Below are 26,166 nucleotides of genomic sequence, written 5' to 3' on the forward strand. Positions count from 1 at the left end.
CTGTATAACACTTGTCTGTGTCTGATCTAAGATGGCTTCATTTCATCAGTGGATGGTGTCACCTCATGACAAGTCCCGTCTAGGTGATACTGTCCATCGTACACAACTGTACAAAGAGTAAGGGGTTATCTGAGCTTATAGGATTGATGGCCTATCTATACGGTAAGCTATCAATCACTGATTATTGAGGTGCCAGCACTCTTTGCCGATTACATGTTCATTGCCCGCTTTAGGCCCAGTTCACACTGAGCAAAAACGGCGGAATTACACCGTGCTCAGTGCCCTGCAGTGAGTGAATCGGAGGGCGCGCATTTCAAAGAATTGACATGTGGGTTCATGCACAAGGCAATGTTATGTGCACAAACCATACTATGGTGGACAAACTGCATTACGGGTACACAATGTAGATCACAGGTGTCAAACCCAGGTCCTCCAGCTGTTATAAAACTACAATTTCCATCATGATATCATGATGGGAATTGCAGTTTTGCAACAGCAGAAGGACATGAGTTTGGCACCCCTGATGTAGATCTTAGGACACTATGTGGTTCCCCCAGAATGTGTGCATTTAGCCTTTGGAAGCAACGTAATACTACTGGAGAGTACCTCAATAATATGACATGTTGGGACATTATATGATTGAAAAAAACTGGAGATACAGTATAGAGCAGCATGAGCTGGAACCCTTAAAATAGTTCTGTTTAAGAAGATCATTTAGACGGCCCAGTTGTTGGGTGTGGACAGTGGCATGAACAATAGTACAATGTAAATTTCCAGCACTCTCAGTGGCACGCTTATACTGGTGGATACATGAACACAATACATGAAGCATGCTGTAGTTTTAGAAAAAATGCTGCTGAACTGAAAAATGCAATACATTATAATAAAATACTGTGCATGTACTGTAGATGTTATAATATTTTGCTACTGTCACCCCCTGACCACCTAACTGGCTGGTAGGCACAGCTGGCTTGATATCAAGCATTCAGTATATACCTTTGTTGCCGGTGTCTGTGTTTTTATTCTCATAAAAAAAATATTTATTATGGTTGTGAATAATGTCAAGGAGGTGGGGGCCTATGGTTCCCTGGGCTCTAGTGCCACTATGCCTCACTGTGCTGTATGTCTGTTACTTTGATGAATCTGTGATGTGCACTGTGCATAAGTAGCAGTGCCAGGGCCCAGGGAATGATGGGCTCCACCACCAACTTGACACTATTAACTGCCTTAGTTAAGGTGTTTTATGACAACAGAAGCACAGATAGCTCCAACAAAGGTTCTAAATGCTTTTGTTTATATATATCTGGTGGAACTATCAGCTTGGTGTGCAGTCAGAGGGTGAAATATTTGCTTTAAAGTGTAGCTGAGACTGCAGAAAACTTGGTATTGTGGGGAAGTGGAAACTGATAGCTAGAATGAGAGGGCAGAAGTGCTTGACTGAGCCATGGAAATCATGCTATTTATCTCACACTGATTTTTGTAATGGTTTTAAAACAGTGAAATGTAAGAAGGCAGCGATCCCTAACCTGATGCTTAAAGGGGTTATCCAGCGCTACAAAAACATGGCCACTTGCCCCCTACTGTTGTCTCCAGTTTGGGTGGGGCTTTGAAACTCAGTTCCATTGAAGTAAATGGAGCTTAATTGCAAACCACACCTGAACTGGAGACAACAGTTGGGAAAAAAGTGGCCATGTTTTTGTAGCGCTGGATAACCCCTTTAACACAGTTCCTTCACATATTGTTGTTTTGCTACAGCTGGGGAGTCACAGGTTGGTGACTACTGGCCCAATGTCATTAGGTTCTGCTTTCCGCTCTAAATTCCGGGCCCTTTTATAGTTGTGTGAACAATAGAGATAAGCACAACCCCAGCATGCTCTAGTCCGATCGTTCAACATTTGGATAATGGTGGATACAGACGTAGGAAGTTCAGGAAAACACGGATGCAATCTATGGCTGTATCCATGTTTTCCAGGCAGCCTTAGGGCTGCATCCAACTTCTTCAGCCACCGAAAATCAATTGCTGAATGGTCAGACTTGAGCATGTTGGGGTTGCCCTATGTTCTTATGAGCAAGCAGGCTAATGGCTAACGGGACAGATGGGCTGTTACGATCATATTTCCTGGCCTTTTAGAGGAACTATTAGCAGGTTTGACAAATCTAACCTGCTGATATGTCCCAATTGCATTGGGTGCGCTGAGGATGAAGGTGTGTATCTTACATTCATCCCCTGCTCCTTTCCTGTCCACTTAGCCGTCTAGTCCACAGTTTGGTAGGATCTTTATGAGCACTGGGGGGCCAGTAAGAGCACTGCCTCACCCCCCATAACGGCAATCTGGCTCCATTGATTATTATTAGATGAGGCGGGACAGCCGGGGGTGGATGGGCGCTATGGGGGTGGGCGGGCGCTATGGGGGTGGGCAGTGCTCTTACCAGACCGCAGACTAAGTGGATGGGAGCAGCGCCATGGATGAAGGTAAGAGACATACCATCATCCTCAGCCTCTCATGTGCAGCAGGTTAAATTTGTCCAATCTACTGAAAGTTCCCCTTTAAGCATTGTTACTGTTCTAATATTAGATTGGATAAAAGTATGTTTAACACTTAGTATATTTGCCAAAAAGTGAAAAAAGAGCACAAACTTTAAATGACACTTTTTTTTATTTTTTAAAAATGACTAATATAAGTACGCAATAACATAAATAGAACTCGAGAAATGGGTAAATAAATAAATAAATAGGAAAATAAAATTAGAGAAATAAAGAACATTAAGTAAATGAATAAAATAGGATAAAACTAAATGGGATGAATAGATACTTGAACGCAATAAGCGACAAGCAAGCAGAGAAGGCGGCACTTATCCATGTGATGACATAGTCCCTCTATGAGCCGTCACCATTACTGCACTCTTATAGTCATTTCCCACCACTGAAATCAGAGAGGCGCGCAGGGGATGTTGGGAATTGTAGTTCCCGGCTGCTTACACTTGCTGACTGACGGGTGAGACAGGAAGTGCTCTATGTCCGGACCGGAAGTTTACAGTTACCAATAGCAACCAGTAGTAAGCGCGTTCCTTAAGAAGTGAAGATGCCGATCTTAGTGAAGGATTATACATGGCAGCAGAGCGAGAAGGAGATCTTTATATCAGTACCGCTGAAGGGAACCGCAGCGGGTCACAGCAGTGTAATGTGCACGGAGCACTACATCAAGGTGAGTGCGGGACCTGCTGCATATTCTGTGGCGCAGTACACACACTGTCAGCATTCTCTGTTCATAGGATCAGATGTGGGGAATAACATAGGAAATCGCTGTACTCCCTCACGTTGTGCTGTGGCTCTGGTGTCCGGAGGTTTGGTGCTGTCCTGTACAATCAACGGAGAACGGAGGGCATTCACCCACTCAGTGTATGGAGTAGTAGTGTGCGTGCTCAGCAGTACAGTGTGCGTGCTCAGCAGTAGTGCAGTAGTGCGCGCGCTCAGCAGTACAGTGTGCGTGCTCAGCAGTACAGTGTGCGTGCTCAGCAGTACAGTGTGCGTGCTCAGCAGTACAGTGTGCGTGCTCAGCAGTACAGTGTGCGTGCTCAGCAGTACAGTGTGCGTGCTCAGCAGTACAGTGTGCGCGCTCAGCAGTTGTGCGCGCGCTCAGCAGTAGTGCGCGCGCTCAGCAGTAGTGTGCATGCTCAGCAGTTGTGTGCGCGCTCATCAGTAGTATGCACGCTCAGTAGTTGTGTGCATGCTCAGCACTGCTCCATTTACTGGCTATGACTAGAGACTGAAGAAACCCCATAGAGAATTAATAGATAGGGGGGGTTATGGGGCAGTAGTTAAACCCCCTCAAGTCAGCCACTTATTCCCAATCCTGTGTATAGGGTAATAGGTTTCCATTCCGATTTTCATAAGTTTCTGGGCAAAAATATTAAAACTTTGCTATGTTTTGGTAGGCCACACCTCTCCTGCTAAACTCCACCCCTTTTTAAGTGATGTAAGCAGTATAAAAAGTTGAAAATTTGTGAGTTTTCTAGAAAACTGGCCTATATCAATGATAAATCCCCATTTAGGGTATATGCACACTGAGTAATTCTCGCGGAAAACTCCATGCGAAATCCGCCGCTCGTCACTGCACACTTCCGCCTCAATTCTATAGTCGGGCAAATTCTCCTGTCCTCCCAAAGAACTGACATGTCATTTCTCTGGGCAGACAACGGAATCCGCTCGAGCATATCATGAAGCTTATGTGACGGGCGGAACTTCAAGTGGGAGCGGGGGTGAGCAAGCGACGGATTCCGCACAGAGTTTTTCACCAGAGTTACTCTGTGTGCATATACCTTTGGTGTTCAAAGCATACCTGTTGTTTCTAGTGTATTTGTTGTCCTCAGGGCCAATTCTAGGTTTTCTGCTACTTGAGGCGAAACCTGAAATGGCGCCCCCCTCCTCCCCCCCTCCTCCCCCCCTCCTGGTGACTGGGGATAACAGAGCATAGCTCACCAGATTCACCATACACTGGACATGAGAAATAACCCTCTCTTTTTATCTTTCTGAATACAGGTGAATTTCCCACCTTTCCTGTTTGAGATTTTTCTCTTTGCACCAATTGCTGTAGACAGAAGCGTCACAAAGATTGGAAATGGAGTCATTCTGTTTACTCTGTACAAGCAAGAGCCCGCTGTCTGGGATTCACTCTCCTTGCCTAATGGTAGGTGCCGAAAGTCCATGATGACCTGCTCAATGGTGTAGCCAAGAGGGGTGTAGAAGGAGCCTAAGGGCCCTATTCCATGGGCCGATCAATAATGTAAACGAGCGCCAATCTGCTAGATCGGCGCACGTTTACTGGGCCTATTCCACGGCCCGATAATCGTTTAGCGAGGGCTGCAGGGACATCGTTACCAATATACTTGCAGCCCTTGCAGCATACATTACCTAGCAGGGCTTCTCCTTCGCTCCATCTTCATCCCGGTCCCTCTCGAAGCATCAACTCCGGAGCCGTTTGATTGAGCTGTCAGACCGCTCAGCCAATCACTGGCCGCGGCGGTCCCAGCCTGTGATTGGCTGAGCAGTCTGACAGCTCAGTCAGGCAGCACCGAAGCGGCTGCTGCGCATGGGACCGGGATGAAGACTGAGCGGAGGCCCTGCTAGGTAATGAATGCTGCTTGAATCGTTGGTCGCCCGCCGCGCATCGCTTTTCCACGCAGCGATGCGGTGGGTGACCGATTATTTAGGTTTGGGCCTAAATAAACGATCAGCCGATGACACAATCATCGGCTGATCGTTTTCTCTATTCCATCGAGCGATTCTTCCGATTATCACTCCGTGGAAAAGGCCCCTAAGGGTGCCTGTATGCTTGTATTCCATTTATTATGAAGGGGAACACCAGAAGTGTGATGCCATGATATATCAGCAATAAAGTACAGCATAGGCAGAGCTTTGTTTCCGGGCAGCAGTATAACAATTTGCCTTTGGATTGAAAGTAATCCAGTCTATTACATAACCCAAAACTTATTTTTAAGGCAAATTTCACTTTTATTAAGAAATGATGAATAAATGGAGCTGCTGTAGTGCTCTGGGGCTTATACCTATGTTTTGTGGTACATCAAAAGCTATAGAGATACTTTCATAAAAGATCAGTACATGCACGCTGCACCTATGGGCACAGATCTATTCACCTTTGCACTGAAGGCTCCATTGACAATTCCATGAGGTGCTGCTGGGACCTGTTGTAAGACGGATCCATCGTAGCTTCATTTCTTTTGTTGGGGCCAAGCCGCACATGAGAACAGTTGTGATTGTGAAGTTGTGAATCTTAGGATTATCTCATTTTTGAGAGCTTATATTTTACAGTGTAACCCCTTATGCTGCGTTTACACTGAACGATTATCGTGCGAATTTGCAAGATAACGATCAAATTCGAACGATAATCGTTCGTGTAAATGCAGCGAACGATCAAGCGACGAGCGAGAAATCGTTTATTTTGATATTACAACAAGTTCTAAAATCGTAGTTCGCAAAAAATTCGCAGATCGTTCCGTGTAAACAAATGTTCACCGATTTTTCCTATGTGCGAGATAGGCTTAAGTGATCGCAAAACGTATTTTCCGTATGATATATCGTTCCGTCTAAACGCTGATCGTTATAAAAAAAGAAATCGTTACTTCGAAATCGTTAATCGTACGATCAGGCGAATTATCATTCCGTGTAATCGCAGCATTAGAATGAAATGTTAAAATCCCATGTAATAACTTCACTGCAGCATGTACAGTGCCCTGTAGTGGGCAGAGAATATCTTTTTGGTTATTGCTCCATAGGTTTAGGGGAAGGTAAGGCGCAGTTTTGAAGATTGCATAAAAAAATGATTAACCCTGTAGCAAAAGAAGACTATAAAGTAAAACTCAATCCAATAGTGTTCAGCTGGAACAGACGGGGGCATGGCAGAGATACCTTTTGCATTAGGTGAAATATTACAACAATTAAGCATGACAATGATAGTATTAATCTGAGGTAGCACTATAGCTGGATATACCCTGCAGTCAGCAATTGATTCTGTTACCGTTACCGTTGTCCATTTGTCACCAGAAAGGATTTTTATATTCAGAGCTCTGTTTGAAGTAACCATGTATCAAATGATATGGATTATTGAAGCGCCAATATATGTGAAAATGCACATAATAAATGTATAAAAGTATATCTATTTTAGGACTTAGCATCTGCTGTCTAGCAGCATACTACTGTCTGTATTCCATCTGCAGCTTATACACTGATGCAGACAGACTGTTGTGTTCTGCTGCCTAATTCTTGGGCCAAATAAGAGAACTCTGATACATTAGGAATAGCGTACAGAGTAGGGTTATATGTCTTTTCCCTGTCTTTATTTGCTTGTGTTCTGTCTCCTTTTGGTTATTATGTCTGAGAATATCGCACATGGAATGAGTGGTGTAAGTATATACTTATCCAGCAATCTTAACATAGCATTATGAAGTGACAATGTGGCTGATGCTGTGACTTATGATTTCTTCATTTATTAGTCAATAAGGAGACAATGCAAAAACTAAGAGAGAATGCCATTCTGAGACTACAAGAGAAAACCAAGGAAGATGCTCAGTCCAAGGCTGTGAAAAAAAGAGAAAATGAAAAGTATTCCCTCGAGGTCATGATGAAGGTAAGAATACCATCAAAATAATAGAAGTTATGTATGTCTATACAAGCAGCTCAGTTTATTTAGAGGTTGTCCAACATTTTTTTTTATTAGAAATGTGAATAATTTGTAATCTGTCCCTTTCCCTTAGTGGTTTTCTCTAACCTTTTTTCGCCTGTGTCCCCGGGCCTCCGTCCTCTGTTGGTGGTTCAGTGTCTGCCAATTACTTATGTTATCAAATCAACTAGTTTTTTCACTCTTTTATCTGTTGTAGGACTACAAACCCCAGCACACATGTAGGAGTTGTAGTCCTGCATTACATATACACTACAGTAGCCATCCTACAGCTGGGTGGGGGTTCTATGAGGCAGGATTCTGTTACCTCAGCAAAAAATAGATAGAATGGTGACTGCCATGAGGTGAAGTCTCCTCTCCATATTACACCCAGCAGCAGCACTGCCCTAACACTGTACATCCTTACACTACAATAATAACAATATAGGGGAAGATGTATCACAGCCTGTGCAGGGGAGCAGTTACCCATAGCGACCAATCAGATTGCTTCTTTCATTTTTAAAAAGGCCTTGAAAAATGAAACCTAGAATCTGACTGGTTGCTATGGGCAACTGCTTCCCTGATCCTCTGCACAAGTTTTGATAAATCACCCCCCCCCCCCATAGTTCCATCTAGTTATTTACATGTGCCGCAGATCCTGACAGTCTGTAGCATTGTAAGCTGAGTCTGATCTCAAGTTACGATGGTCCAGAAAGGGACATTGTAAATTGAAAATATTGTAACCTGAGGCCATTGTAAGTTGAGGGATGACTGTACATTATATATAGTTATGAGGTGAACTCTCCTCTGATGTCACAGCAGCCTAGCTGACAGGAACTCCCTTGTGACATCACAGCAGCCTAGCTGATGGGAACTTCCTTATGATGTCATATTAGCCTAGCTGATGGGTACCCCCTTGTGATGTCACAGCAGCCTAGCAGACTGGAACCTGCTTGTAATGTCACAGTAGCCTAGCTGACTGAAACTCCCTTATGACGTCATATCACAGCAGCTTAGCTGATGTCTCTAGTGATGTCACAGCAGCCTAGCTGATAGAAACTCCCTTGTGACATCACAGCAGCCTAGTTGAAGGAATATCCCTTGTAATGTCAGAGCAGCCTAGCTGATGGGAACTCCCATGTGGTGTCACTGCAGCCTAGCTGACAGGAACTTTATCTTTGTGATTGCAGCCTAGTGGACAGGATCTCCCTTGTGATGTCACAGCAGCCTTGCTAATGAGAACTTCCATATGATGTCATGGTAGCCTAGCTGACTGGTACTCCCTTGTGACCACATATTACAACAGCTTAACCCCTTAAGGTCAAAGCCAATTTTTGTTTTTGCGCTTTTGCTTTTTCCATTTTATGTTTAAAAGTCCATAGCACTTGCATTTTTTCACCTAGAGACTTATATGAGCGCTTATTTTTTGCGACACCAATTGTACTTTGTAATGACAGGCATTATTTTTCCATAAAATATGCTGCGAAACCGGAAAAAAATAATTTGCACTGTCAAATTGAAAAAAAAAACAAATTTGTTTTGATTTCGGGGAGTTTTGCATTTACGCCGTTCGCCCTATGGTAAAACTGACTTGTTATGCATGTTCCTCAAGTTGTTACGATTACAGCGATATGTAACATGTATAACTTTTATATTATGTGATGGCCTGTAAAAAATTCAAACCATTGTTAACAAATATATGTTCCTTAAAATCGCTCCATTCCCAGGCTTATAGCGCTTTTATCCTTTGGTGTATGGGGCTGTGTCAGGTGTCATTTTTTGCGCCATGACATGTACTTTCTATCGGTACCTTGATTGCGCAAATACGACTTTTTGATCGCTTTTTATTAAATTTTTTTCTCTCCTCATCTTCACGACGGCACCACAGGAGTTAACTCTACCCCCTAGGGACAGGAAAAAGCACAACACGAGAGGTTAAAAGCCCCTCCCCTTCCCACAATCACCAGTGCTTTTTCCTGTCCCTAACAGGGCAGGCACGAGAGGTGGGGATCCGTCGGGAAGATGAGAACCCCATGAAGATAAAAGACAAGCATTACCCCTCAGCTGGGTCGATCGAGGTACGCCCTCCTTCCTCCCGGGAGCAGCTGTGGATCTTCGGGTCCGGGGTAGCAGGATGGTCCAGGTTTCTGGCCATCCTGGTGTGCGGAATCTGCCGGAATCCCGCCCTCCGGGTCGGCTTTCCAGAGCGCAGGCAGACTCAGTATGGACCCGCCGCCGGGTAAGTAGCAGGGGACTTGCGGCCAGGCGAGTGCGGGGTCTTCTCCGGTGCGGCCTGGCGTCCTGACGTACTTCCGGTCGCGCGGGTTTACCGGAAGTGAGGCGGCGGGTCACAGTGACGTCCTCACGTTACGTGGGGACGTACTGACGTCACACCCGGAAGTAGCACTCCGGAAGCGCGAAATTCAAACCGCTGGGACAAGGTACATAAGAGGAGCGGGTCGTCCGATCTGATGAGGTCTGATCAGTCGGGATGGAGTCCTCTTCCTCTTCGGCAGCCGCTGCTGCGCCTGATAAGTCTCCCAAGGTGTCCCAGGTGGTGAGTGCTCATATATGTGTGTGGGTATCTATGACTACTCTGTGGGTTGGGGTTCTGTACTATTGTAGCACACCCTCTCCTACTCCTTATATTTTTGCACTGGGTGTTACCCTTAGTGTATTAATATCCTTGTTCTTTTAGGATAAGGATAAAGATAAGGATAAGGATAAGGAATCAAAGGAGAAATCTAAGACGATCCCTACAAGGAGATGTATTACTTGTAATAATCGCCTATCATCATCCTATAAGAAAAACATTTGTGCCACATGCATTGCGGACATTGTTAAAGAGGACAGATCTTCATTTCTTGATGAAATTAGGAAGATGATGAAGGATGAGATAAAAACATCTATGCAGACTACTGCCCCGACAGTAGTAACTCCTTCTCCTCCTGTGATTCCGTTTATATCTCCAGTATTACCAGCTTCAGTGCCCACTCCCCTTAACATAGCCCCGCCAGATCCAGCGGCGGGTAGTGTATCAGGAGAATCTTCTCGATCTAAAAGACGAAGATCTTCGTCCTCAGAATCTGAACATGAATCCGATCATTTATCAGACTCTGTAATTATCTGTGAAGAGGAGGTTATCACAGAACAGCGTCCTAAAAGATATTTATTTCCCACCGAGCGCACAGGACCCTTTATTGATGCGGTAAGACAGGCCCTTGGTATGGAAGTAATACAGGAGGACATAAATCCCAAAGACAAATTGTTTGCGGGACTTAGAGCAAGGGATAAGACTGTGTTCCCCATTCATGAGACCCTTCAATCTCTGGTGTTGGATGAATGGAAGGAACCAGAAAAGAGATTTATGATTCCAGGGGAAATCAAAAGGAGACTTCCCTTTAAGGAAGAGGACATTGTAAAATGGGATGAAGCACCAAAAATTGATGCACAGTTAGCCAAAGTGTCAAAAAAGATGGTGCTCTCCTTTGAGGACTCTTCACAACTAAAAGATCCCATGGATCGCAAAGCAGAGAGTCTACTGAAGAAATCATGGGATATAAGTTCCTTCTCAATAAATAACAATATCGCAGCTACAAGCGTGGCCCGCGCTATGCAGGTGTGGTTGGAACAACTGGAGGACAATATAAAGAGAAGTGATAAGGAAGATATATCTAATTCCATTACACTTCTAAAAGATGCGGCGGCCTTCTTAGCTGATTCTTCTGCCGAATCAGTAAGAGCAGCAGCCAGAGACGGGGCACTTACTACCGCTGCACGTCGTGCATTATGGTTAAAGGACTGGGCTGGAGATAATACATCCAAAGCCAAATTATGTGGCATCCCTTTCGAGGGTAATTACGTATTTGGAACAGGTCTGGATAAAGTTTGTGAGAAAACTTCAGACAAAAAGAAGGCCTTACCAGAAGTAAAGCCTCCAAGAAAGAAAGAACCCTATAAGAGACCTAGGTACCAGGATCAAACGGTAAATAAGGGGAAAGCGGGAGGCCGTTGGAGCTATCAAAAAGGGGGAAAAAACAAGAATATTTTTTACCCCGCCAAGGCCTCTCAGGATAAACAATGACAAAGGTCCAGTTGGGGGGAGACTGACCAGGTATGGGGAGACCTGGAGTCAGGTAACGCAAAATCCTTGGATTTTGGACATTATTCAGCAGGGCTACAAAATAGAATTCTCCCAGCCTCCTCCCAAAAGATTTCTAATATCCCGCCAATCCTCTCCTCATCTACAGCGGGAATTACTGGACAGTGTAAAGAAACTTATTCTTTCAGAGGTAGTAGCTCCAGTCCCAGTGACGGAACTTGGGAGAGGACACTACTCCAACCTGTTTCTGGTGAAGAAACCAAACGGGTCTTACAGACTGATCATAAATTTGAAGCCTTTAAACAAGGCAGTGACATACAAAAGATTCAAGATGGAATCAATAAAGACCACCACTCCTCTGATATCAAAAGACGCAGTGATGGCTTCGATAGACCTTACAGATGCGTACTACCACATTCCTATTCACGCATCATCTCAACGCTACCTAAGATTTGCACTGAGGATGGACGGTAGGGTTCAACATTTTCAGTTCAAAGCCCTTCCCTTTGGGATCTCTTCTGCTCCCAGAATCTTTACAAGTGTCATGGGGGAGGTAGCCTCTTACCTACACTTAAAAGGTATAAGTATTGTCTGTTATCTGGATGATCAGATCTTCTGAGAAACCTAGGATGGCTTCTAAACGAGCAAAAATCGGACTTAAATCCAAGCACACAAAAGGTATTTCTGGGGATCCTTTTGGATTCTTCCAGACAAATGTCTTTTCTCCCTACAGATAAAAAGTCTTCGTTAATAGACAAAGTAAAGAGCTTCAGACGTAAACGATCCTGTAAAATTAGAGAGGCCATGTCACTAATGGGATCATTCACAGCCTGCATCCCTGCGGTGCCCTGGTGCCAGGCACATTCCAGGATCCTACAAAATCACATTTTATCCTCCTGGAATCATCATAAATCAGGTCTGGATAAACTAATGATTATTTCTCAACAGGTACTCAGGTCCCTCAACTGGTGGCAACACCCAGAAAATCTTTCAAAAGGTGTCCACTGGAATCCAGCTCCCAAAATTACGATGACCACGGACGCAAGTCTGACGGGATGGGGAGCACAAGTACAGGGACGTCTCCTTCAGGGTCTATGGTCCCCAGAAGAAAGGAAACGGTCATCAAACTACAGGGAATTGTTAGCAGTCTTGATGTCCCTGAAACAAGCAGAGGAAGATCTAAAACATTGTCATATACACATATTGTCGGACAATATAACAACAGTCGCACATCTTCGTCACCAGGGCAGTGCGAAGAGGAATGCTCTACAGAACATCTCGGCCAAGATATTTCTATGGGCAGAGGGAAATATTCTTTCACTCAGTGCCACTCATCTTCGAGGCTCGGAAAACGTCAATGCAGATTTCCTAAGCAGACACACAGTCCATCCAGGAGAATGGTGCCTCAACGACAAGACATTCCTACAGCTGACCAACAGATGGGGTCAACCACAGGTAGATCTTTTTGCCACATCTCAGAACAAGAAGACACGACACTTCTTCTCTCTAGATCCCAGGGATGGGGCATTGGGAACAGATGCATTAGCGCATCCCTGGAACTACAATCTGGCATACGCCTTTCCTCCTATTCCTCTGATACCCAGAGTCCTACAAAAGATCTTGAGGGATCAGGCAACAGTAATCTTGATTGTACCTTACTGGCCGAGGAGATCGTGGTTCGGTCTACTTCAAAACCTCACAACAGAACCACCGATCCAATTACCGCGGGAACCGGACCTTCTATTTCAGGGCCCTCTTCTCCATCCAGATCCGGGGTCACTGAAGCTATCAGCATGGATCCTGAGAGGTGCATGCTGAGAAGTAGAGGTCTCTCGGAAGACGTGATAACTACTATTCAAAAAAGTCGAAAACCTGTTACAAACAAAATATACTCGAAGATATGGAAAGTGTATTGTTCCTGGTGCCCCACTAAACCATCCTTTCCAGCCGACCCGAACATTACACAAATTCTAGACTTTCTCCAAGCAGGTCTCCTTAAAGGTCTAAAACCAGCTACTTTAAGAGTCCAGGTTGCGGCTCTATCAGCTATCTACGACTATCCCATTGCTGAACATAGGTGGGTTAAGAAATTTCTTAGAAGTGCTCAGAGGCAATCACCTTCTGTAAGGAATCTTCATCCACCCTGGGACCTCAACTCAGTGCTTGAAGGTCTCACCAGAGCACCCTTTGAACCTCTGGAAGAGGCCGACATTAAGCTACTCTCATACAAAACTGCATTTCTTGTAGCAATAGTGTCTGCTAGAAGAGTAAGTGAACTACAGGCTCTTACTATCCGAGAACCCTATTTCCTGATACAGGACGATAGGATTACATTAAAAATCGACCCAAACTTCCTACCAAAGGTGGTTTCATCCTTCCATCAGTCTCAGGATATAATTCTTCCGTCATTTTGCTCATCCCCTAAAAACGACTTGGAAAGGAAATTCCATACGTTAGACGTAAAGAGAGCAATCTTACAATATCTAGATGCATGCAGCTCTTGGAGAAAAGAACAATCCCTATTTATTCAATTTCAGGGGAAAAATAAGGGCAAAAAAGTCTCAAAAAGCGTTTTGGCAAGATGGATTAGGAACGCTATAGAACAATCCTACATTCTTCAGAATCTCACTTCTCCACTGAGAATTAAAGCCCATTCCACCAGGGCAATATCCACTACCTGGGCAGAGAGAGCTTCAGCTTCGATTGACCAGATTTGCCGAGCAGCCACTTGGTCCTCTCCGCACACCTTCACGAAGCATTATAGACTGCAGCTTCAGAGAAATGAAGACCTAACCTTCGGGAGAGGGGTTCTTCAGGCTGTGGTCCCACCCTAAGGTAAATGGTTGGCATTCTCCTGTGGTGCCGTCGTGAAGATGAGGAGAGAAAAAGGTATTAGTCTTACCGGTAAGACTGTTTCTCCGAAATCTTCACGACGGCACCAACACCCCACCCTATACTGTGTATAAAAATATATATATAGTACTCACGTGGTGCCAAAGGTTGTTATAATACACTGGTGATTGTGGGAAGGGGAGGGGCTTTTAACCTCTCGTGTTGTGCTTTTTCCTGTCCCTAGGGGGTAGAGTTAACTCCTGTGGTGCCGTCGTGAAGATTTCGGAGAAACAGTCTTACCGGTAAGACTAATACCTTTTTCTGGATTTGATGCGACCACAAATGCGCAATTTTGCACTTTGGAATTTTTTTGCGCTGATGCCATTTACCGTGCGAGATCAGGAATGTGATTAATTAATAGTTCGGCCGATTACATGCGCGGTGATACCAAATATGTTTATTTATTTGTTTATTTATTAATTTATATTTATAAAATGGGAAAAGGGGGGTGATTTGGACTTTTATTAGGGGAGGGGATTTTTTATTAATTAAAACACATTTTTACTTTTTTTTTTTACATAAACTAGAAGCCCCCCTGGGGGACTTGTATATAGACAGCACCGATCTCTCATAGAGATCAATGCTGTGTATATACACAGCAAAGATCATTGTAATCGGTGATAGATTGCTATGGCCTGCTGCAGACCAGGGCCGGCCAGAAGAACGGAGATCCGTGCCACTAGACACCAAGGACGTGCAGTACAAAGCACTTCAATGCAGCTGTCAGGTTTGACAGCTGCATTGAAGTGCTTAATTAGCCGGCGCGGCAACTGGACCCGGCTAATAGAGGCACTGCCCGGCTGCAGATTGCAGCCGGGATCGGTGCCGTTCAGAGCGGGGACCCCGCTCTGAACACCCCCCGCGGCACCATGATGTACCAGGTACGTCATGGGATGCTAAGGGGTTAACTGATGTCTCTAATGATGTCACAGTATCTTAGCTGACAGGAACTCCACAAGTTACGATGGTCCAGAAAGGGACATTGTATATTTAAAATATTGTAACCTGAGGCCATTGTAAGTTGAGGGATCACTGTACATTATATATAGTTATGAGGGGAACTCTCCTTGTATTTTAACAGCAGCTTAGCTGACAGGAACTCCCTTGTGACATCACAGCAGCCTAGATGATGGGAACTTCCTTATGATGTCATATTAGCCTTGCTGATGGGTACCCCCTTGTGATGTCACAGCAGCCTAGCAGACTGGAACCTGCTTGTAATGTCACAGTAGCCTAGCTGACTGAAACTCCCTTATGACGTCATATCACAGCAGCTTAGCTTATGTCTCTAGTGATGTCACAGCAGCCTAGCTGATAGAAACTCCCTTGTGACATCACAGCAGCCTAGTTGAAGGAATATCCCTTGTAATGTTAGAGCAGCCTAGCTGATGGGAACTCCCATGTGGTGTCACTGCAGCCTAGCTGACAGGAACTTCCTCTTTATGTCATTACAGCCTAGTGGACAGGATCTCCCTTGTGATGTCACAGCAGTCTTGCTAATGAGAACTTCCATATGATGTCATGGTAGCCTAGCTGACTGGTACTCGCTTGTGACCACATATTACAACAGCTTAACTGATGTCTCTAGTGATGTCACAGTATCCTAGCTGACAGGAACTCACTTGTGATGTCACAGTAGCCTAGCTGTTGGGGAATATCTATCTATGTATTACATATCTAAATAACATCAGTATTCAAGAAGCTAATATTATCAAAAATACTGTTACTTACCAAACCCAGTATACCTCTACACCATGATTTACCATTACCACCAAATAATGACTAAAGCTACTATACTATTACTGAGTAAAATCCAGTATATTAAGACCAATATTCTCCCTAAGCAGTGACCATATAGAGGTAGTTCCCAGCTCTACACAGGTTCTACAGACTTTATTACATTCAGTGGCTCACAGGGGTCATCTTCTCTGCATGAATTACAAGTGACCTTTTTATTGTTATTTGCTTTTGTTTTTCTTCTCTGTCTAGCTCAGCCCATCATGAATAATCTACCATACAAACATTTAGGTTCCTTTCCTCAGCATCATCCTCACCTTTATACAAACTCCCCATGTGTGTTGCTTCACACAGTAACAATACTACGTCTGTGCAGTTGGGCCCAATATGTGCCTCCAGTATAGGTCTCATCAGTGCACCTAGATAGTAAAGGTCCCCTCAATGTCTCCATATAATAGTTAGGCCTCTCTTTGCATCCATATAGTAGTAAGACCTCTGTGTGTCTCCAAATAATACTACGGTCTCTCGGTGTCCCCACATAGAATATAGGTCTTTCTGGGTCCCCATATTGTAGTTTTATCCCTCTGTGCCCCCAAATAGTGGTTAGGTCCCCTCTGTGCATCCTTCTATTTAACCCCCCCCCCCCCCAGTAGGTAGTATCCCCCTGTAGGCAGTTCCCCTGGTAGTTAGCACCCCCAAATAAATTGTATCCCCCATGTAGGTAGTTCCCCCTGGTAGTTAGCACCCCCAATTAAATTGTATCCCCCATGTAGGCAGTTCCCCTGGTAGTTAGCCCCCCTTCAATAAATTGTATCCCCCATGTAGGTAACCAGTGTCGGACTGGAGTATCTGGGGCCCACCACAGGAAATGATCCTGGGGCCCACCGACACTGTAGGTAACCCCTCCTGCTGACAACCTTACCCCATATATGTAATCCACCTGTAAAGAACATCCCTTGTAGGAAATACCCCTGTAGGTAATGCCCCTGTGTAGGTAATCTCCCCTTGTAGGCTACTCCCCCCCCCCCTTTTAGAATAACCCTTCCCTCATGTCATGTAGACATTCCCTGATGTAGACGGCCCAAGGCATCCCTGGTGGTGTGCAGGGAAATGGCACATAACCAGGAGGCAGACCGAGGGAACTGGACCATCTAAGATTTGCAAAGAATGCCGGATGTCCAGTTCAGTGGTTATATTGTCTTTAGAAACTAGAAAGTATACCTGATTACCTGAATATATACCTGAATACCTAAATTTAGCTTACTTTAAAATGTAGAACACACAAATTAACCCCGTAGATGTCCAATTCATCGCTAATATCTTTTGCTTAGCCAAGGTATCGCTCACAAATCACTCTATTTCATCACTCTTTTTGATGCTGAGGTATTAATCATCATATTACTATTGGGTATTAATAATTATAGGTAACTCTTTCTTGCAAGGTTTTTACCATCTGATAGAACCCATAATAGTAGGATGTTTATTTATAAAGTGTTTGCCTTTATACTTATTCTAGACTCCATGGCCCAAATGTGTAAAATATAGACTGGTGTTAACTGCCCAAAGCAACCAATCACAGCTCAGATTTTATTTTACCTGAGCTTTTGGCCCAGTGTATATTTTACACCCTTTGATAAATCTTCCCCTATGAGTGTTAACCTTAAAACTATTTTATTATGCATTACTTAGATTGATGAAGAAGAACGAAAACGAATAGAATATTTAAAAGAGGAGGAGAGACGGAAAGCAAGTGAAGAGTTAGAAAAGTTTAAAGAGCAAGAGAGACTAGAAGAGGAAAAGAGAAAAGTGCAGGAGCATCAAAAGAGAAAGGAGGAAGAAAAGAAGAGGAATGCTTTAAATAAATCTGTGTTCTCAGATCCTCCCAAACCTTGCATACAAGGTATCTTGTGTATATAGTTATATTACATAGTTAATAATGTTAAAAAAAGAGTTCATTAAGTTCAACCCATAGCCTTGCTGTGTTGATTTAGAGGAACTAAAAAAAAAACCTTAGTAGGCAGATTCTGGAGATGTTGGGACTCGGCTGAAACGTCACAAGCGGGTGGGATTTAGCCGGTCTCAGCAGTGACAGACCACTTAGCCAGTCACTGGCCGTGGCTGTGTCTCATCTTGACCAGTTATTGGCTGAGCGTCCTGTCATTTCCAAGACCGGCTCACAAGTTCCAGTGGTGGCTGCGGGGAGCAGAGAGAAGCTAGAAGAACACTGGGGAGCATGGACAGGTATATATAAACTTTATTATTTTACACTTAAAGAGGATGTACCACCAGGTACATCCTCTTTAACCTAAACCCACTGATCGAACGGCGCCGGCACGGGGAAGCCGGTGCCGCGGTCCGTTTTTCTATGCACCGGAACCGGCCGGTGCTCAAGCACTGGAGGCGGGCCGGGCCGCCCCCAGTGGGAGGGAATTCCCTCCCCTGTGTGACGCGGCTCCCTTAGAATGAATGGTGCATAGAACGGTGCTGTGCACGGGAACGGGGCCTCGGTCCGAAAAACGGAATGCGGCACCGGCTTCCCCGTGCCGGCTTCGCTTTGGCTGTCCAGGCATGATGGGAATTGTAGTTTTGCAACAGCTGGAGGGCCGAAGGTTCCCCATCCCTGCTGTATAACTTTCTGGCACTTGTGGATTTGAAAGCTAGTTCTCCAGAGTACCCCTTTAAAGAGGTTTGCCAAGTAAAAAACTATTAATAGTCAATCTATTAATAGGCTATCAAAAGTTGATCATTCACCCAGCACCCCCGCCGATCAGCTCTTTGGTGCCTGCACAATACAGTCTTTGTACTCAGTGTAGCAGTTTAAATTTCACTACAGGTTTCTTTATTTTGTGTTCGCCCTCTTGTGGTGAAAGGTGTATAAGAATGCAACAATGACAGGCTGCAGATTGCAGATCATATATGGTCCGGAAAAGCTACTGAATGTGTGAATGTAGCCTTATTTTTTATTTTAAACACAATTTTGAATGAAAAAGACATTGTATAATACAATATCTTATTAACATGGCTGCTACCTCTTTCGGGTTATGGAAACCCATACATATATGGTAAATGTAAGCTATTGTAAAATAGTTATTTTCTATATCCTTAGCAGAAAAACACAAGACTGAAAAGATTGTGCCTCCCACAAGGAAATCCGGTAGCATTAAAATCCATTTTACCCCTCGAATCTTCCCCACTGCTCTCAGAGAATCTCGAATAGCAGAAGAGGAGGAGGTAAGCAAATTTTCAATATCTTTCTTTTATACCATATCTACAATCGAGATGAAATAGACATTTCTTGTCTCTGGAGGAAAGTGGCCATGTTTTTGTAGCACTTGATAACCCCTTAAATATTCCTTTACATATAGACTGTAGACACAAAAATCAGTCTTTGGATTTTTTATTTTTTTTAGCAGATATTTTTTATTGAAGTTTTTTACTATTTTTTTATTTTTTTACAAACACTTAGAAACAGTGCCAAAAAAGGGGTGGAAGCAATCTTACATATCAAATCAGAAGAACAATGCGAAAAGAGCGTCGCATATGTATAATTGTTCATATAAAACCTAATAGAAAACGAAAAGAAAAAGTACATACAATATTACATTGTCTTGTGCCTGTGTGGAAGCGTCTCTATGACATCTCTATCACCTTTCATACATGTATGCATTAGTAGAGAATGGGGCCAACTGACAATCTGGGTGCTTATTGGACGGAGCGGGAGTCTGCAACGCTGTAGTAATGTTCTAGAGGGGAGACCCGGGGAGTCTATCCATCTTCCCATACTTTTTTGAATTTGTGGCTACATTTCCATTTAATATATACAGCTCGTTCTAACTGTACAGTATTGTTAACTTTGTTTATAAATTCTTGCACACTGGGGGGACTCGTCTCTATCCAATGGGCTGCTATAGCTTTGCGGGCCTGATAGAGTAGTCTGTAAGGCTATGCTCATCTGCGTCCGGGAAGTCTAGAATCCCTAATGCTCTAGGGTTCAGGCGAAGACTTACAGAGTAAGCCGTTCGGATAATTTCCACCACTCCTTTCCAGAAATCCTCCAGTTGCACACACTCCCAGACCATATGTATCAAAGAGGCTTCACCAGATCCACATTGCGGGCATTGTGACGTGGGCCAAAAGCCCATTCTATGCAAAAGAGCTGGGGTCTTATAGACATGGTGGAGTAAGTACAGCTGTAAGAGTCTCTGTGCTTCACTACGGGAGACCTGTGTAGTGAGTTCCAATATATTATTCCGGTTGTCATCAGAAAGGCTCCCCACATCATTCCCATTTTTCCCTAATAGAAAGAGGATAGTGTAGGAGATATTCATGTAATAAGTCATTGTACAATGCGGATATTAGTCCCCTAGCGGAGTTTTCAGTGGATATATGGTAGTCCCAAGTTGTGCAAGATGCTCCTGAGAAGGTACTGATAAAACTGTAGGTTTCTCGTATATAATTAAAAGAAACAAACATTATCTTTCCTCAAGAACCCTTGGTTCTCCCTTGGGGAAAAACCCTGCAGTCTAAAATATTCAGGTAGCCTATGGTTATGCCATATTGGGGTAAAATTAGTAAATCCGGTGATCTGCAGCATTACCTTGGACCTATCCCACACCTTTACCATCAGGGAAAATGGCGGAAGCTCCTTCCCTTTCCATTTAGTCTCTCCCTTCTCCAGAGTCATAATTGGTAGACGTTGGTTATTAGCCAGTGTAACAAGTCATCCTGTTTGCCCCATAAGATTCCTATGTGTACATCCCTTAAGATGTTGTGATTGGGAGGCAAGAAAGTAGATGTACAGATTCAGCAAGGCCAGACCACCTGCATCTTTACTCCTTTGTAACGTTTCCAGTCTAATTCTTCTTGCCCGTTAACGCCGTACTAGCTCTCTAAAAAGAAATCGGATTTTGCGTAAGATCCTTCCTTATGTATAGTCTTTGGGTTCTTAAAGGGGTACTCTGGCGCTGATTAAAAAAAAACAAAAACAATCAATCAAACATAGTTTTTACATTTACCATCCCTCTGGAGTCTGTCTCTGTTTGAATTTCCCGCCGTTTGCAAGTCCCTGAACCTCCAGTTGGTGGCTTCATTTTTTTTCTTTACTTCATGGTTTGGCTTTCCCATGATGCACTTTGTCTCCTGTAATGTCTAACTGACTCTGTAAAACTGTTAGATGGCTTACAGCTTGTTCAGCCAATCAGAGCTGAGTAACCTGTGTCATCTAACAAAGGGAGGCTGGCTTAACAGGGCTTAGACCCGCCTCCCTCTTGATGATGTTATTGTCACAAAATGGCCTGTGGTCAACAGTCATTAGGTAAGAATGAGTTTACTTCACTTTCTGCTGGGTTGAGGGGGGGGGGGGAAAGATTGGGAAGGGGGGCAGATAGGTGATTGAAGTATATTACAAAGTTATATAACTTTGTAATGTGTTTCAATTACTGGGAAAAAGCTTTTTCACTGGAGTACCCCTTTAACCTAAATGTGGCCTGCATAGTAAATTTATTACTTATAGAAAAGGTTGATAATGGGTCATCCAACTTGAATAATCTAACTTTGAATGTAATTTTTTTTAAAGAAATTTTCATCACTACATAGAGTTAAGCCTATGGTGTATAGAGGCAATAAGATCCAATTGCATGTTCACTTTTATTATGTAGCTACTTTGGGTTTCCCATACCAGAGACATTGGGGGCTTACAGTGTGTAGTGTCTCGGAGAAAATATGGCTGGTGGTTTTCAGTAGACACCACCTGTGTAAAAAGTTTTCATTTTGTTTTATAATAACAGCAAATGGAAAGTATGGAAACTGTAGGCCAATAGAAATCCATTTTCATGTAAGTTCATGAACAGCACTCACATAGTTGTGACACATATATCCTACCATGTATGCTTCTTAGGAGAAATAGGTTGCTGTAAAGAATTATCAGAAGGTTCATTATTCTTATATGCCGTCCTTTGCAGTGGTTACAGAAACAGGCAGAAGCCCGCAGAGCCACTAACACTGACAACCTTGACCTTCAAGACTTAAAAGAAGAAGAGAAAAACCCTGATTGGTTGAAGGACAAAGGGAAGTAAGTGGGTGATGTAGTATCCTAGAGAATTCAAGAAATGAGGGTTTTTGTTCTTTTGCTTTCTTTCACATGTACAGCAGATTTTTCTTAGCACTTACATCATACTGTTGCTCTCCTTTTATTTTTACAGTTTTTTTTTCCCTATTAGGTTACATTCACACATCCACAGACCCATTGCTACAGACAGGACTACGGGTGTGCACCCGCAACCGCCTGCAACCAGGGCTGTGTTACTAGCTGCTGCTGCCCTAGGCACTAAACATGCAGACCCCCCATCTTCACTCACCAATTAGCATCAAGATTTTCTGGTTTGTGAACATCATATTGATATCTGATCAGTCTTACCACCATACCCCCTCCCCCCCTCGAAAAGACAACAGCTTTACTGGCAAGTTTGAAGGGGAGGTGGATGACTTGCCAGTGAATCTGGTGTCTTTTCGAGGGAGGAGGGGGTATGGTGGTAAGACTGATCAGATCTCAATATGATGTTCAGAAACTAGAAAATCATGATGCTAATTGGTGAGTGAAGATAGGGGGTCTTCAGGTTTAGTGCCTAGGGCAGCAGCAGCTGCCTGGTGCTGCCCTAGGCACCAGACCACGGGTACCTAGTGGTAAATACGGCCCTGCCTGCAACCTGTCCCTAGTGTATGAACCCCTTCATTTACTATAGGTTATTTGTGCGGGCTGCCCTCTGGCTTGCCTGTTTTTTTTTTTTTTTTTTTTGCGGTGCGGATTAGCGGTCACATACGGATCCCTAAAATTACACTTATGTATAAGGGTCCATAGGAATTAATAATTCTGTATTCGGTCTTTATTTGCGGATGTGTGAATTATTCTTTATCCTATAAATCTCATTCTTTCTATTTCCTGTTTAATTCTTCTGAGATATCTTCCTTACATCTGGGCTGCATATAAAACATAGTGTTACAAAGTTTTCCTAATCTAAAGTTGTGCTTTCTTCTCAACCCTAGTAAACTTTTTGCTGCTGGTGACTATTTGGCAGCGGTGAATGCCTTGAACCTAGCAATACGATTAAATGACAAGATCCCAACCCTGTATCTCAATCGATCAGCCTGCCATCTTAAATTAAGAAACCTCCATAAAACTATTGAAGACGCCTCCAAGGTATTCCTAGCAGACATACTGTAGAATTCTCCGTCTATGATTATTGCATGCACTTGGACACTAGTATAGGCTCATCTTAACACACAAACCATTGAAGTAGAGCACATAAACTTTTCATGACCTTGGATATATTGATTTTATGGTGCAGCATTAGCTACTTTAGTCTCTGAAGACTATTTCACTTGTTTATTTGATAATGATTTTATCATTACATAGGGATGTATTTGATTATATGCCATGCTTTAGATTTCCATTAAGAAAATGTACTCTTTTACTACCTGTTATAATAGGGTATGGTGTGTTTGTGTTTTGAAAGTCTACACTATTATGACAACGGCTTTGGTGTTACTTTTGTGCTTATTGCTGTGAAGAAAAGAACAACAAACATTTAGGGTAGATTCACAACTATCAGATTGCAGCAGTTTTCACGCTGCGAGTTCTGCAGCGAAATCCGCTGTAAGTCCCGATACTGTCATTTTCTATGGCTTTACATACTCGTATATGTATGTAAAGGCCCTTCCCACTTAACCCAGCGCTGCCCAGCTAATACATTTCCTGCCCTTGCTCCAACTTGCTTCTTAGGCTCTCTGGTGTCCCACTTGGCCAATCAACTCGCTGCCTCACCGCAGCCACTGATTGGCTGAGCGAAATGTCACTCGAGAAGCAAGCAGGAGTGCGGTCAGGTAACTTATTACCCAGGCAGCGCTGGGTTAAGTGGGAAGCAGGAATTGAGCAGGAATTATTTATCACATAAATAAAAAGATAATTCTATGCACATTTCCCAACAATTCTAATATTTACTGTAAGTGTTTTATTACTCCTTTTATTTGTGGTAACCAATATAGGCACTGGAGCTGCTTACTCCCCCTGTTCCAGACAATGCTTCAGCCAGGCTTAAGGCTTATGTAAGACGTGGCACAGCCTTCTGTGAGCTGGAACTTTATGTGGAAGGTAAAGCTTTTTTTCCATTACATGTATAAAGAAAACTAACTTGTAATGTGTGTGAAGGTGCCCATTCACCTTACACTACCAAATGAAGAAATGGAAAGATATGACCACCTTTAGTGTAGTGAATTTTAGACTGGTTGATACCCGCCATTGATACAAATTATTGCAAAAAGTGAAGGGTGGAAATCTGTACACTTCTTTTTAAAAACCATCTAGTGTTTTCAGTTTGTGTGTGGTATTGCAACTGAAGTGTGAATGGAGCCCATATGTAATACCACACACAACCTGAAGGCAGGTGGGGCGCTGTTTTTGGAAGAATGCAACTAATTCTGGATAACCTCTTTAATGTGCATAGGGGGTTCTGTTAGAATGTTTTTACAGTGCTAAAACCAGGCTAGTGTGAAAGCTTCCGATTTACTTGTGTCAACCTCTATAAAATGGCATTTAGACAACTTTGATAACACTTTTTCTCAGCATTTTTTTTTTTTTTCAATCGATATTTATTTCTTTACTTTATTTTTCTCTTTATATATAAGTGTTCAGTGTTTCAGGAGCCTACCTGAAGTGGAAGATCTTGTGAAACATATGGAAGGCCTTTCAAGAGAGCTAAAAAGATTTATTGTTCACATGCTCCCCATGTTCTCTCAAAGGTCATCTTTATTAATCCTTGCCTTCTGCAATTACTTCTTATAAAAAGTGCAGATGCAAGGAATAGTTCTTCCTCAAGGGCTTCTGGCATTCAATAGAACAAAATAAGACTACTCAAGGTTTTCCTGAATGAAGCAGTTTTCTTTGTATTCTTTGACATGAGTTTGTTCAGCCGACCAGTATCACTAGGAGCACAAAGACTACAGTAAAGAAGATTGCAGAAAGTTACTGCCATAATAGGAGGAAACTTTCCTCTGAACACTTTATTTACTGTATAGAAATGCACTGTAAAGTCATTGGCAGACAGTTACTCAGTCTTGCCCTATTTTCCAATGTTCCAAGACATTAAACATGATTTGATAAAGCCAAATTAAAGATTATCACCAATGCCGCATGTCCTGTTGTCTAGGTTTAAACGAATGTACCATCATGAAGTTTTTTTATTTTTTTAAGTATCCCTGTGGAGCTGACTTTTTTTCAAAACGCTGCCTGATTCCTGCGCCCTGCGCCATTTTCTTGTTGTGCATCGGCCAGGCTCCATGCACTGGAGGTGGGCCCCGCGCCCCCAGTGTGACAATATCCCCTTCATTAGAATCAAGTAGGGCTGCATCACCAAGGGAAGGGGATATCGTCACACTGGGGGCGCCAGGCCCGTCGCCTACAGTGTATAGAGCCAGTGCACAACAAGAGAACGGCGGTGAGAAAAAAGGAACCCACCACCGGGATCCCCATGCCAGCACCGATAAGTCTGAAAGGTAGACTGGGCCACATCTATCAGAACTAGGGTACCTGTCACGTTGAAAAACTTATGTGACATGTAACATGAAGTTCTGATTGGTGGGAGTCTGGGTGCTAACATGTATACTTTTTTGCAGAAAGTTTCTTCGAGGTGTAGTGTAGGGTTTGTATCATTTTACGTATCAAAAGATGCCCTAATATTTTTTTATATGCAAAGTTAGGTTTAATTCTTACACCTATTTTTTGGTTATTTTAAATGAAGTGAACAAATAATCTGAATACATTAAGAGTAATGTTTAATATGAATATTGTGTCATACTAACTAAAGTTTATATTCTACCTAACACGCAGGTCTACAGGACTATGAAGCTGCCCTCAAGATTGACCCGGCCAACATAAGTGTACAATGTGATGCCGAGAAAATTAGAAGGATTATCCAGGGCACCAGTTTAGGTCCTAAATAAATTGCCATATGCTTGCTGTTACCTCACAAGCAGAGTTTCTAATGTTAAAGGGGTTATCCAGTGCTACAAAAACATGGCCACTTTCTTTCAGAGACAACACGACTCTTGTCTCCAGTTCAGGTGTGATTTGCAATTAAGCTCCATCCACTTCAATGGAACTGAGCAGCAAAACCCCGCCCAAGCTGGAGACAAGAGTGGGGCTGTCTCTGGAAGAAAGTGGCCATGTTTTTGTAGCGCTGGATAACCAGTTTAAGCAGATCAGTTTAT

General features: G+C 43.3%; 1 protein-coding gene across 2 annotated transcripts; it reads left to right on the forward strand.

Annotated features, from left to right (window-relative positions):
* The first annotated feature begins 2,997 nt into the window (after positions 1 to 2,997).
* On the forward strand, positions 2,998 to 25,913 carry DNAAF4 (dynein axonemal assembly factor 4). 2 transcript variants are annotated; one of them, XM_069982479.1, is made up of 9 exons: positions 2,998 to 3,206; positions 4,541 to 4,688; positions 7,012 to 7,145; positions 17,596 to 17,806; positions 19,016 to 19,137; positions 21,867 to 21,976; positions 22,948 to 23,101; positions 23,947 to 24,052; positions 25,787 to 25,913. In XM_069982479.1, exons 1-9 carry the CDS (start codon positions 3,084 to 3,086, stop codon positions 25,897 to 25,899), a joined length of 1,221 nt encoding a protein of 406 aa, XP_069838580.1. In that variant the 5' UTR covers positions 2,998 to 3,083; the 3' UTR covers positions 25,900 to 25,913. The 2 variants fall into 2 exon arrangements, with proteins under 2 accessions (XP_069838580.1, XP_069838570.1); XM_069982469.1 differs by having other exon boundaries at positions 2,999 to 3,206; positions 19,013 to 19,137.
* The last annotated feature ends 253 nt before the right edge of the window (positions 25,914 to 26,166 follow it).

Source organism: Dendropsophus ebraccatus, chromosome 1, assembly GCF_027789765.1.
Source record: "Dendropsophus ebraccatus isolate aDenEbr1 chromosome 1, aDenEbr1.pat, whole genome shotgun sequence".
NCBI lineage: Eukaryota > Metazoa > Chordata > Amphibia > Anura > Hylidae > Dendropsophus > Dendropsophus ebraccatus.

What these genes read in the sequence shown, in the direction of transcription:
- DNAAF4 (XM_069982469.1), top strand. Translation starts at nt 3,084, where the DNA reads ATGCCGATCTTAGTGAAGGATTATACATGGCAGCAGAGCGAGAAGGAG. An exon ending in GCACGGAGCACTACATCAAG is followed by an intron (nt 3,207 to 4,540) that starts GTGAGTGCGGGA and finishes TTCTGAATACAG; the next exon opens with GTGAATTTCCCACCTTTCCT. An exon ending in TCCCAAACCTTGCATACAAG is followed by an intron (nt 17,807 to 19,012) that starts GTATCTTGTGTA and finishes CTATATCCTTAG; the next exon opens with CAGAAAAACACAAGACTGAA.